The sequence below is a fragment of the Falco peregrinus genome, chromosome 5 (assembly GCF_023634155.1).
Source record: "Falco peregrinus isolate bFalPer1 chromosome 5, bFalPer1.pri, whole genome shotgun sequence".
Classification (NCBI taxonomy): Eukaryota; Metazoa; Chordata; class Aves; order Falconiformes; family Falconidae; genus Falco; species Falco peregrinus.
In genome coordinates, this window is record NC_073725.1 from 16,385,818 (window position 1) to 16,398,749 (window position 12,932).

General features: G+C 41.7%; 1 protein-coding gene across 5 annotated transcripts in view; it reads left to right on the top strand.

Moving 5' to 3' along the window:
• The window catches only part of FYCO1 (FYVE and coiled-coil domain autophagy adaptor 1), a 53,824-nt gene that overhangs the window by 11,306 nt on the left and 29,586 nt on the right, over window positions 1-12,932 (top strand). For 4 of the 5 annotated variants that reach the window (XM_013303124.3, XM_027793600.2, XM_027793599.2 and 1 more), the window contains exons 3-9: window positions 68-174; window positions 1,456-1,581; window positions 5,332-5,438; window positions 6,341-6,484; window positions 7,853-7,946; window positions 8,357-10,987; window positions 12,025-12,117. In XM_013303124.3, coding sequence (XP_013158578.2) covers window positions 68-174; window positions 1,456-1,581; window positions 5,332-5,438; window positions 6,341-6,484; window positions 7,853-7,946; window positions 8,357-10,987; window positions 12,025-12,117 — 3,302 coding nt within the window. The remainder of the gene's footprint in view (window positions 1-67; window positions 175-1,455; window positions 1,582-5,331; window positions 5,439-6,340; window positions 6,485-7,852; window positions 7,947-8,356; window positions 10,988-12,024; window positions 12,118-12,932) is intronic. The other variant, XM_055806109.1, reaches the window with a different exon arrangement.

The following is a 12,932-nucleotide window of genomic DNA, read 5'->3' on the forward strand; positions in this document are numbered from 1 at the left end:
GTTGTTTATGGCTTCAGTGCTATATATCTCTTGCATTAGTTAACCATTTTGGTGTCTTTTTTTAAAGATGCAGTGATTGAATTAAGTAAAGAATTTAAAGAAGGAGGGGAACCGATCACAGATGACAGTGTCAACTTGCAAAAATTCTCCTACAAGCTTGAGTACCTTCTTCAGGTAAAATGTGACGTGTCTCATTTGTAATCCACCATCAAAAGTAGGCCTCTTTTTCTCTGATTGCCTCTTCAGTATGCAGGGTTTAACTCAAATAATCATAAATATCCAATTAAGTCTCTTCCCCTTGCCCCCAAGTAAGTGAACTGAAGTGTGTGCGGCTTATTATACGTACTTCAAATAAAGTAAATAAATGTAAGCAAAAGGCAATGCTGACAGTTTGGTTGAAGAATGTGAGGCATTCTTTTATTGATCTGAAAGATTTGAGCTTGATTTTAAAGGTATATTCTGATAAATTAACTTGGAAAAACAGCTAATAAGTTCCTGGCAACATTTTAATGCAAAATAAATACTAGTAAGCTGTTCATGGTGCAAATGTACTGGTGTGAGGAACTTACAGAATTTTTAGCAATTTCACTTGGAAATTCATTTTAATTGTATAGAAGGTTTACTGCCAAAGGCTGATATTTAATCTGGAATGGTAATTTTTGTCTGTCCTCAAAATTTAAGTCAGGGGTCCTCAAACTTTTTAACCAGGGGGGTGGCACGCGGATGAAGTGGCAGGCAGTCATCTGCGGCTGCTTGGTTTCCCCCCCCAAACCCTGGCGGGGGGGTCTGTAAATACCGGGGGCCGGATTGAGGACCCTGGGGGGCCGTATCCGGCCTGCGGGCCGTAGTTTGAGGACCCCTGATTTAAGTAATTCAATTTTCATAGTCTTGTGTCTACACATACTGTAATCACATCAGTGATCGCAACAACGAGTGCTAATCTAGCCTTAATCTAGGCAAGGGAGTTTTAATTGGGTTGCAGAGGCTTCAGCAGAAGCTGGAGAATCCTTTGGGATTTGAAAGGTCCAAGCTGCAGTCCATGCCCTCCCTGCGTTGTTGCTCTGAATCTTCCTTAGGTAGAGCAGGTTTTCCTGGTACCTGCCTGTGTGTTATTGGCCACACTTGGTTGCAGATCTCTCAGCAACTGGGTGTTAGTTTGTTGCTCTTGAACAGCGCTGAATCTCTTGCAAGCCTTTGTTTCAGCAGTTTTGAATGGATGTCTGTATTTTAACTAGACCCAGAACATTATTATCTGTTACTGTCTGTAAAGTAGCTTTTGTAGCTGCTGGATTGCATCAGTGCAGTACAATGTCTCTTTCCTTTGTGAATACATTGGCTAAAACTAAGAGTAATGAAAGCACGTGTTACTGGGAAAGGAACAGAATTCCAAGTAGCTATATATAAGTATATTTATATTTAAGTTTTGCTTATTGCATTTTGTTTTCCTTTTTTAAGTTTGACCAGAAAGAAAAAAACACATTGTTGGGGAACAGAAAAGACTACTGGGATTATTTCTGTGACTGTCTGGCAAAAGTCAAAGGAGCTAATGATGGAATCCGCTTTGTCAAGTCTATTACAGAAGTAAGTAGATCAGTTAAGCGTCATAATTATGTGGTTAATGTTTTGGTGTGTCTTTTCAAAGTGCAGCAGAAACCACTTTTACACTGCTTTTTTGCAGTGTAATTTTGGGAATTTTTATTTTTCTCATGTAAAGTATAAAAATACAAGGTTACTCTTTTTATTATGGCACTAAATTATATAGGATTAGATAGCCTGCCTCTTGCTTATTTTGAAGACCACTTACACAAGTGAGTGGTCCCGTTTGTCTCTGGTTGTGCTTTGCCTTTTGATAAAGTTTGTGCCATTTTCTCTAAAAAGGAATGAAAAATCAAGGCAAGGGTAGAGCCTGCCATCTGTAGCACAGCTTACAGCAGGACTTGGCTCTAAGTGTAAGAGGAAAGATTCACCATATTTGACATTTCTTAAGACTTTTTCACCTGGTCAGTAGAGCTGAGGAGGACTCACTGAGAGCAGAATTTCATCTTCTGTCTCAACTTTGTTCCTCCATGTCAAATAGCATGATGTAATGGCTCGAGATGGTTGTCATTATTCCCTTGGGTGAGCTGTCATGAACAGGACAAAAAGCTTTATTAGATACAGTCGTAAAAGCTTAATCTTGTAACAGCCATGTTATGTCTTCAGCTCAATGAGTGGGTGAAATAAGTACTGTGAGAAGCTTTCTGTGCTGATCCTGTCTGAGTCTTCAGAATCGTCTGAAGAAGAGCTTCTTTCCCTGCGGGTAAAAGAGGCAGTGGCGTGGTGGTGCTGGCCAGCATTGTCCTGATACTCAGTTCTGTATCTGTGAGCAGTGCTAACGTGTATTGGCAAGTTAACAATTTACACCAGATTTCCCTATTCTCTTAGCAATTCCTCCACAGCCACTCTAGGTAATGTTGGTTTGAGTCAGCTGAAAGAGAGCCATGATACTCTAGCAGAGGCAGGCTCTGTGTTTCCTACCTCATTTTCTTCTCTCAGCAACTTAAGCAATATTGAATTTTGCTGTTCCAAGGTGAACAAGCAAAGGAAGGGCTCCAGCTTGTTTTACCACTGGGAAAGGAAAGAGGAGAGCTGTAGAAAATGGGTTTGACTATCGTACTACTTCCAGAAAGACTGGAGAAGCACAGACAGTGACTGCTACTGCAGGGAAGGTCCCCTGACTGTAGATACTGGCCCCTAAATTCTCAGTAGCATTAGCCAATATGATTTCTCTGTAAAGGTGACTGCGTTGTAGCCTTCAACACGCTGTTGCCTATGGTATCACCTGTATATTACCACATGTAAAGGCTGCCCTGCTTTTTTCTCCTTCTTCAGTACCTATGGCTGTTTAATGGTTAGCATGATGTCAGAAATTATTGTTTGAAAGAAGGATATATTCTATTTCAGTTTATGTGCAGCCATAGAGATTAGCTTGTGGAAGTTTTAACTTTATTAACTTGTGGTTTAGGAATATGAACTCTAAAAAAAATAAAATCAGTCAACCGTTTCAGATAACTGAGCTGGCAGACTCGGATCCAGGATTGAAATGACAGATGACAGAAAAATGTTGGTTATTCCTCTTCATTACAGGTGGAAATCAGCAGCCGGTTTTTGAACCTGGCTGGACAGAACTATAAAGGCTTCCATATGTCATTTATTTGCTCACTGCGCGGTACTTGTTGACTTTCAAAGATAGAAGCAAACAAGGAAAGAAGAGTATTGGCAGTTGCTTTTAAGAATGGTCCAACATTTAACAGTATAATGCCTCCTCTTCTGCTTTACCTGCAGAGCTTCTAATATTAGGGTGCATGATATGCTAGAGAGGTGGAGCAAGGAAGCAAACGGGAATACCATGGAAACTGCACATCTGTTAAATAAATAGAGAGCCTTGTACTTGATGACATTAGGTGAGCAGTGAGTTATGGTAGTTCCCCTTGAAAAAGGTGATTACACTGAATACACAGCTTTCCAAGTCTTCACAGCCATACATTGGGCCTTAGCCACAGTGTTTGCAGTCAACACGGAAACACTGACAATACCAGACACTGCCTGCCTCCCTGAATTCTAGCAGGGCTCTAGCAGGAGGTGGCATAGGTTTGCTTCCTAGTCAAATAGTCTTTGGCTACTTGTAGCTGCATATATGTAAATATTTTTCTCCGCTTCTCATCATATACATTTGTTCTAGTACATCCGTGCTTAAAAAAGGCATTGTGATTTAAATTGATAAACCAATGGGAGTAAAGATAGGATTAATTCAGTGGCTTCTGGTGGGTTTTATTTTGACTGTTCTTAAGATATTCACTAAATATGCCTAGTTAGGAAAAACGTTTGTAAGCTTTGTGCACAGAGCAGGGATAGCATCTCTCTGAAGAAGTATTTGCACATCTACAGGGTGAATGAGGGTGAAAACCAGTTGGCAAATTAAATTTGCTGTTTCCGTGATACTTAGCCTTTGGGGACCATGTTATTTCATACTTTGTGTCCTATAGAATTAAAAAATAAAAAGCAGTAAAAGGTGTTGCTTCCTTTGCTCCACATTTCATCATTCCATGTATAAGGGACGTTTTTGCATATAGTGGATTACTGAGATAAACAAGGCACCTATGTCTTAGTTTGGAATGGAAGCCCAGTAACAGCAAAACCAAGGAAACTGAAAGCTGAAGTATTACTCTCACTTCACCACAGTGGAATACTGATCAGAAGGAGGGGAAGCTTGTGTGGCCTTTGAGCCTTCTTTCACAGTAACTTTTCAAGCAAAACTTACAGTAACCTACTAACTTGTGCCTCAGCAGATCTAATATTTTCCTTGGCCTCCATTTTAAATCATGAATATATTTCGTTTGTTATGGTTAGATGTTTGGATGAACAGTTTAGTTGGGAGCATGTCTGGCTGGTGAGAAATTCTGTCATCATTTTAATTTTCCATTTCTAAACTGGTTACTGATTTTTATGGAAAGGAGAAATGTAGCACTACTATTTAGTGTTTCACTGTTTTGCAGGACAGCAGATAGTTCAAATGTAAAAGACAAAACAAAACATCAATTCCCCAAGTAAATAGCTATAGGAAAATTTAGTGCTGGGTTTTGTGATCCCCCTTATGTTGATTTAATAGCTGTCTTCATAAAAAGATCCATTAATTTCAGTCATGCAGCTGCTCTTGGTCTGAAGTAAGAATTAGATTTTTATCAACTTAATGGGTAAGTATTAAGTAAGACTTCTTGCATTGCCTGGGTTTACTGTGTCCATGAGGTTGTGTATTTGTATATGTGTAGATCTTTGTTTTGTGACTAGATCTGCCCTAAAGTTCTTCCAGCTGTCGCCAGACACATCTTAAGTAACCTAAGCTGTCACTTCTGGCTTCTGGGCACACTGAGATTTTGCCTCATATTGGGAATTGTACTTAGCATGGGCTGTACTCATGTGCCTGGTATATTAGATGATTCAGTGGTCCTGTGATGCCTTTTATATTATTTATTATATACATATAATAATATATATTATATTCTTGTTATTCTATTATATTTTTATTTTATTTATTTATATATTTTTAATACATTATTTATATAAAATGGACAACAGCCAACTGTAGATAAAATTTTTTTTGTTCAAAAAAGATTTCACCCAATGACAGTCTTGGGCAAAGGGTTCTCTCACTGGCAGTTCTTATGACTTCCTTTACACCTAGTGGCTTATTGTGAGGTTTTTTGTGTTGGTATGTAGACTGTTCTGCCATGTCTCTACATGATTGCAAATGGTATTTAGAATTTTATTGTTTGTGTGGTTTCTCCCTTCCAGCTACGAACATCTCTTGGAAAAGGAAGAGCATTTCTTCGTTACTCTCTGGTTCACCAAAGACTAGCAGACACCTTGCAGCAATGTTTTATGAACACCAAGGTGACCAGGTGAATAGCAAAGTACCTTGTCAACTAATGGGTGTTTGTTCAGTGTGATCAAACAACATCACCTAGTGGCTATTGAAAGAAATCGAAACCCTTCCAAATGGTTGGCTTAGAGAGCTGGTAATAGGATAGGAAGAATAATAGACCTTTTGGCTTGGGTCACTGCTTCATACCTCTCTTAGGCTGGTAAAGATTGAAAGTTGTTAGAGCTAAACGTCTGTGGAGTGGGTGGTACTGATGCTTCTGTATGTCAGTTTCAAAGGTGACATTTTTATAAGCATTGATGATCCTGGGTTTGATCTTCTGTACTGTACATCACAAGAGAGGATTAATTTGGGTGTGTTGCGCAAAGCCCCAGGAAGCATTTGCATGTATCTCTTGATTGTCATGCAGAGGAACAGCTTGCCCCTAGCCAAGGAACACCAAAGATAGTTTGTAGTTGGTTGGAGGGGCACTGCTAGGGCATTTAGAAAAAGCCAACTATTTACACAGTGTACTTAACTCTGGTTGCTGCTTTCTGTTCCTCAATTTTGATGTATTAAGTGTGTGCTTTAGGTGTTTACTGTGTGGTTATCCAGTGTATGAATAGGTATAAATATTTTGTCTTGCCAGTGTTTTGCTCAAGCACAAAGCAAAAAATATTTTGTGCAGGGGCTCATCTAAAGGTATTATGGGGAATTCACTGAAGCTGTTTAATTTTCATTCACATCAAAAGGATGGGATATTGGTTGGTGGGTCTGGTTGTTTTCAGTTTGCATTTAGAATAACATATCATAGTTTTCCTGGGTTGGAGTGAATAATGATGTTGTGGGGTTTTTTTTGCAAGTGAAACTGCTTCTTCTTTTTTCCTTGTGAATGAGTATTACTTCTTTTTTTTTTTGTTTGTTTGTTTGTTTGTTTTGAAGTGACTGGTACTATGCAAGAAGTCCATTTCTGAATTCCAAAATGAGTTCTGACATTGTGGGTCAACTCTATGAGCTCACTGACGTTCAGTTTGACTTGGCATCAAGAGGCTATGATTTAGATGCTGCTTGGCCAGCATTTGCCAGGTAAGATAGAACCACTTCGTTGTTTTGGATTAACAGGACCATAAAATACCTGCCTGCTACAGAATCTGTAAAAGCTCTGCTTTTGAAGGTAGGAATACTTGTGTTACACCAGGTATATGCTTTCTCCATGTGATTAGTCTATGACCAAATTGGCCTTTTTTTGCTTCAGTATACTGTGTACCAGAGATCAGAGTTGATGCTCTGTAATGGAGTACTTCCAGTAAGTGCAGTTTAGGCCCAAATCCCAAGCTATTTGTATTGGGTCTGGCTGAGCACCATAGCACCCCTCACAGTGCTGTGCTTGTATCGATACCTAGAAAGGTGGTGATAACACACCAGTGTTTTTTTTCCACTGCTGAGAAGTGCGGGCACAGCATCAAGGCTGTCTCTCCAACCTCACCCACCCATACCCATCCCAGCAGGCTGGTGATGGGCAAGGTCTTGGGAAGGGACACAGGCAGGACAGCTGACCCAAAGTGACCAAAGGGATATTCCATACCATATGACATCTGCTCAGATATAAAAGGTAAGAGAAAGGAGGAGGAAGGTGGGGGCATTCGTTATTTATGACATTTGTCTTCTGGAGCAACTGCTATGCGTACTGAAGCTCTGCTCCCTGGGAAATAGCCAAACATTGCTTGCTGATGGGAAGTAGAGAATAACATCTTTTGTTTTCCTTTGCTTCTGGATGCACATGACTTTTGCTATTGTTTCATTAAACTACCTTTGTCTTGACCCACAGGTGTTTTTTTCCATCCTATTTTCTCCCTCTGCTGCTCTGCTGAGGAGGAGAGTGATAGAGCAGCTTGGTGGGCACCTGGTGTCCAGCCAAGGTCAACTCACCACACTGTTCTTCACAGGCACAAGAAGAAATATTCTTAGCTCCTTCTGTTTTAAGAGCTGAGACATGTAGTGATTGAACAGCCAAGTGTGCTTCATTTGCAGCAATGATAGAGGTGGCAATACGCGGTCACTACAGTCTGATCCCACCTCAAAGCGGAAGGATTACAAAAGCCACTAGGTCTGACGCAGATCCATTCGTCTCAGTGGGGGTTTTCTAGAACTCCATGCTGCCACCATCTGACTGAGCCGTCGCTACACGGCAATACAATTTCTTAGTGCAAAGCTGCATTGGTTCTTGTGGGTGTGGGAAGTCACAGCTACCGACCCCATAATCTTTTATAGGTGCCTTTGATATCCCTATTTTGTTTTCCGTCAGCTGCAGTGGTTGTTGGCCCAGACACCAGGTGCAGTTATGTCTTTTTGTATGTGGTAGTTACAATTAGATAAATCTTGCATATCAGAGTAGAAACGCATATATGTATGTGCTTAGACTTCTCATATATTGTTTCTCTATGTGATCAACAGGAGGACACTGTCCTCGCTTGGATCTTCAGCATATTTATGGAAGCCCCCAAGTCGCAGTTCCAGCATGAGCAGTTTAGTGAGCAATTATTTGCAGGTAAGCAGGTTACAAATAAATGTTTATGTGGCATGGTAGATCTTTAATTAATGGCATAGTTCCAGAGAGCTTGGTAGTTTTATGGTGATTATGACTCTTGTAATGGTAAACTACAGAAAGAGACATTAATTAAAAGTACAGGGAATTGTCAGGTAGCTGATTAAACTGAACATGCAAATCCTGTAGAGGAAAACAAATACTCAGAAGACTGCTGCAGATAGATATGTTTTCATTTATCTTTTCTGAAAACAAGCCCCATTTCCTGTGAGTTGGTATTTTGTAGTGCTGTGGATGCAAGATGTAACGTCACTGTGCATTAAAAATCTGAACTTGCTCTCATTTGAGCACATAATTCAAATACCTGTTTAATACTTCTTAAACTTTCTGGTTTTCCCCTTCTGTTCATTTAGGCTCAAGAGTTTCCCTCCAGCCCTGATGCAAATAGCTCACTAAATGTTGAACACCTTGAGGGCTTTGAAGAGATGCGTGTAGAACTTGACCAGGCTGAGCTGAGGCAGAGGGAACTTCAGGATCGTATTCACCAGCTAGAAATGGAAAACCAGGAGCTCCAGGCAGCTGTCCGCCTGCAGAAAGAACAAGTACAGGTAGAAAAGGAGAAGAGCAATAACTACAGTGAGGAGAATTCCCGGCTGACAAAGATGATCACAGAGTTACAAAAGCAATGTGAGGTTTCACACTCCACTCAGAGCACTGTTCATGACCTGCAGAAGTGCCTGCAGTCACTGGAACTGAATGCAGTGGAGCAGCAGAAGGAATATTCAACAAAGCTGGAACAGCTTGTGACCAGCAAGGAAAACTGTGCCTCAAAACTGGAGGTGTTGAATCAGGAACTGGAGGCCTCTAGGGCTTTGGTTGCTATGAAGGATCTTTGCATCGATGAGCTCAGAGCCAAGCTGAGTGCCATAGAACAGAAGAAACTCAACCTCCTTTCAAAATTTGATGCTGCCTTGGAGGAAAAGGGACAGCAAGCAACAGCTCACTGTGACTCTGCCCTAGAGATAAGGGCTCTGTTAGAGAAGCTTCAGGAGACAGAAAAGGAAAAGGCAGATATGCAAAGACTCAATGATGAACATGTGTCTCAGCTGAAAGCAGCAAGGGAGGAGCTGCAGCTGAAAGAAGAGGCACAGAAGGAACTGGAATCCAGATACAATTGCCTCACTGCTGACTCCAAAGAAGAGAGTGAAAAGCTGCTTGGGAGCCTGGAAACCATGGCAAAGGAAATGGATGCACTTCAGAAGGCCCTGACCCTGAAAGGAAAGGAGATGGCTGAGCTCCAGACCCAGGTAATGGGGTTGCTGGCTCAGGTGGGGTCACTGGAAAAAAATCTTGAGGAAGCAAGGAAAGAAAAAGAGAAACTTGAGGAGGAGTATGGTAGGAGGGAAGGAGCACTGAAGCAGGAATCCCAGTCGCAAGCAGAGCAACTTGAACTACAGGAGGGTCGCTTAACAAAGGTGAGTCAGACTGTGCGTAGCCTTGAGGAGCAAAACCGGAAACTCTTGTCTGAGAAAGAGCATCTCAGCCAGAAAGTCAAAGAGCTGGAGGAGCAGACAGAACAGCAAAACTCTGCAGTGAGCGAAATGGATGAGGAGAGCAGGAAGCTGAAAGCGGAGAATGCGAATTTGCAGCAGTCCAAGAACAAGATGGAAGGGAAGCTGAAGAATTTGGAAGCTTCTAAAGCTTCCTTGGAAGCTGAGGTAGCCAGGCTGAGAGCCTCAGAGAAACAGCTTCAGAGTGAGATAGATGATGCCCTGGTGTCAGTTGATGAAAAAGAGAAGAAGCTCCGAGGCGAGAACAGACAGCTGGATGAAGATTTGCAGAATGCTAGGAGGCAAAGCCAAATTCTGGAGGAGAGATTAGAGGCTCTGCACTCAGACTATGAAGAACTAAAGCAAAAAGAGGAGACCACCAAGGAGTCTTATGCCTCACTTGAAGGACAGCTTAAGAGTGCCAAACAGCGTAGTTTACAAATGGAAAAAAGCTTAGGCGCCTTGAAGGAAAGCGAAGAGTGTCTCCAGTCACAGCTCACAGAGAAGGAGGTAGAACTGCAAGGCATGGAGAGCCAATGTGAGCAGCTAAGAGCAGAAGCTGAAAGACATAGGAAGAAAGCAGAGACTCTTGAGGTAGAAAAGCTCAGTGTTGAAAAGACATGCCTTCATCAGACAAAGCTTATTGAATCCCTCACATCAGAAAAGGAATCAGTGGAAAAACACCAACTAGAGCAGGCAGCTTCTCTGGCAAAGGATGCAAAAGAACTGGCCTCCAGACTGACCATAACTGAAGAGCAGTTGGAGGTCAACCGAGGTGAAGTGTCTAGGTTGCAAGCAGAAGTCCTCAACCTGCAAGTCAAGCTTCAACAGACCGCTAATGAGAGCGAGCAGATGAGAGGTGAGCTGTCAATCACAGAGACTGTCTTGGGAGAGCAAAAGGCACTCGTCCAGCAGCTGACAGAGCAAATTGAGTCACTCAACAGAAACCACGTGCAAGAATTGGTGCAATGTAAAGAAAGAGAAGAAGTGCTGAAAAAAGAGCAGGAGACAGCAGCCCATCAAAAAGCTGAGATGGAAAATAATTTGCTGAACCTGAAGGAAGAGCTGTTCAAGGTTAAGCAGTACTTGGAAGCTGCTAGAATGGAAAACGAAGAAAACAAAGATCTCCTCCACAGGACCAACACAGACATGGCTGAACTTGGCATTCAGATTTGTGCCTTGACCTCTGAAAAGGTGGATGCAGAAGAACGCTTAGCCCAGGCCACAGAAAGGCTCAAAGAACTGCAAGAACAGGCAGCAGAGCAACAGGAGAAGCTGAAGCTCGACACCTCTAATCTCAGACAGGAGAACAAGAGCCTGCAAGAGAAATTAGACGAGGCTCAAATATGTGCTGCTGCTGTCCCAAATCTGCAATTGCAGCTGGAGACAGTAAAGAAACAGGCACAGAGTTTCCAAGAGACCAGCCAAGAAGAGCTGTCTGCAATAAAATTTCAAATGAGCACTGAGATTCTAAATTATCAGACAAAATTCAAGGTAAATTAATGTGATTATCATAGGTGAGGGAGTTGTACAGGATTTCCCCTGCTTTAGTGTCTGCTGAAGCAATTACTGCATGAAATACTAAGGTTTGTGTTGGTCAGGCTCTGAGACTAGCACACAACTTAGCCTGGGAATCCAAAAATGTCTCTACACTCCTGACCTAGGTCTGTTGGAGGTAAAATAACACTTCACAGTTTTTTGGAAATGTATAGTGTGGCCATCTGAGCACACTGGAAAGGCCATGTGATATGGAAAAGCCAGCCAGCAATGGAGAGGTGATGATTTCCTATGTTGGCACTGAAAGTGGCATCTTCTGTAACTGTTCCCTCTGGTCACAGCTGTGATTTTTTTTGTTTTTTGCAATGTGAACATTGCAAGACCTATTCCCCGCACCTGTTAACGCTGCTTCTCCTTAAAACTGATTTTGGTGAAAGCAAACTTAAACTGAGACCAGACACTTTTGCCATTAATTCCCTCATATATGTCTGCGTTCAACTGGTCAAGGTAGCAGCCGAGAAGATCAAAGTTTTGCTTCCAGAAAAATGTGTCAGCCCTGTATGTGTGAAGCAGCACACCTAAAAGCTGAAGATCTTATTGTGTTTGTCCTGCCATTCTGAGATAATGTCTAATTCTGGCAGTTGATCAGAGGCTTATGCCAGTGGTGGTATCCAGAAATCCCATGAGTTTGAGAAAATGGTATAGATTCATTTATGTTTCATTTTCATAAAGGCTTCTTAAACGTCGATATGATTTGGACCGTTTCACTCTTTTGAGCCAAAGTGTTTTGCAAGTTGGGCTTTCTTTTTGTTGAGAACTGTAATAGCCCATAGAAAGTAACAGTAAATCACAGAGGGGACTTGCCTTGAATCTGTGAACTGGGTATCTGTCATCGTCTTTCATGAGCGTGACAGTGGTGTTGTATTTATCCCATACATAGCAGTAAAAGCACATGTGATTCACAGCTGGGAATTTTGTAGACGAAGGGGTGGCTGCTAGAGGAATGCTAACTCCTTGCTCGATCTCTCTGCTAGGCTGTCAGTGAAGAGTGTGGGAAAGTAAGAGAGCAACTTGAGGAGCAGAAGCAACAACAGCATGCTGCAGAGGAAGAGATTGCAGAGTTACAAGTAGGTGCTTGATCTGATTAAAAGACAGAGGTGTTTGTGTCAGCAGGCATTAGTGTTATAATTGAGAAGGCAGGCAGCATTTGTGATGGCTAGCTGTGTGTCTGAGAATACCCTTCAATAAGTATGGGTGCTGCAGACAAAATACTCAGCAGCTGAAAGTTAGCCACTGAAACAGAAATTATGAAAAGCACAATGGCACTTAGGATTTGTCCTGCTTTGAAAGCTAGTCGGGTTTTATGTAAGACCTTGTTATGTGTACACTTCTTAAATGGGGGTGCAGGTTTAAAAGGTGTCTGTCTTAGGCCTTGCATGCCCACTGCACACAGCCACACGTGTGGATCCAGCTGTCTGCAGGCTGCAAGGGGCACTGAATCAGAGAATTAATCTGCCTGAGAAATAACCCAGCCAGAAAAAAGTCAGATTTTTGCAATGCATTTGTCAAACAGTTGAGTTAGAAGGGTTGTACTGAGGTGTAAGGAATCCAGAACGAAGAAAGTTAAGGTTATTGAACCTGGCCCTGCCTGCTAGCAGAAATATGTACACGTTTAGATGCAGTTAGTTAGTTCCCTGAGGGCTCCAAGTTTGGCATTCTCTGGAGAGGCTAGCTGTGAAAGAAGTTTTTGTTTCCATTGTCCTTTGTGTTCCATATAGATTTAATAAAGAAGATTTTCCTCATTTCCATTTTTTTTTTCTTTTGAAACTTGTAAGTGGAGAAAAACATTTTAGGGCATATTCTTTTGCCATTATCTTTGAGAGATTTTCCTTGATAAGGAAGCAAACTCAACTGACATGGGCTAATAAGAATTACCAGCTTA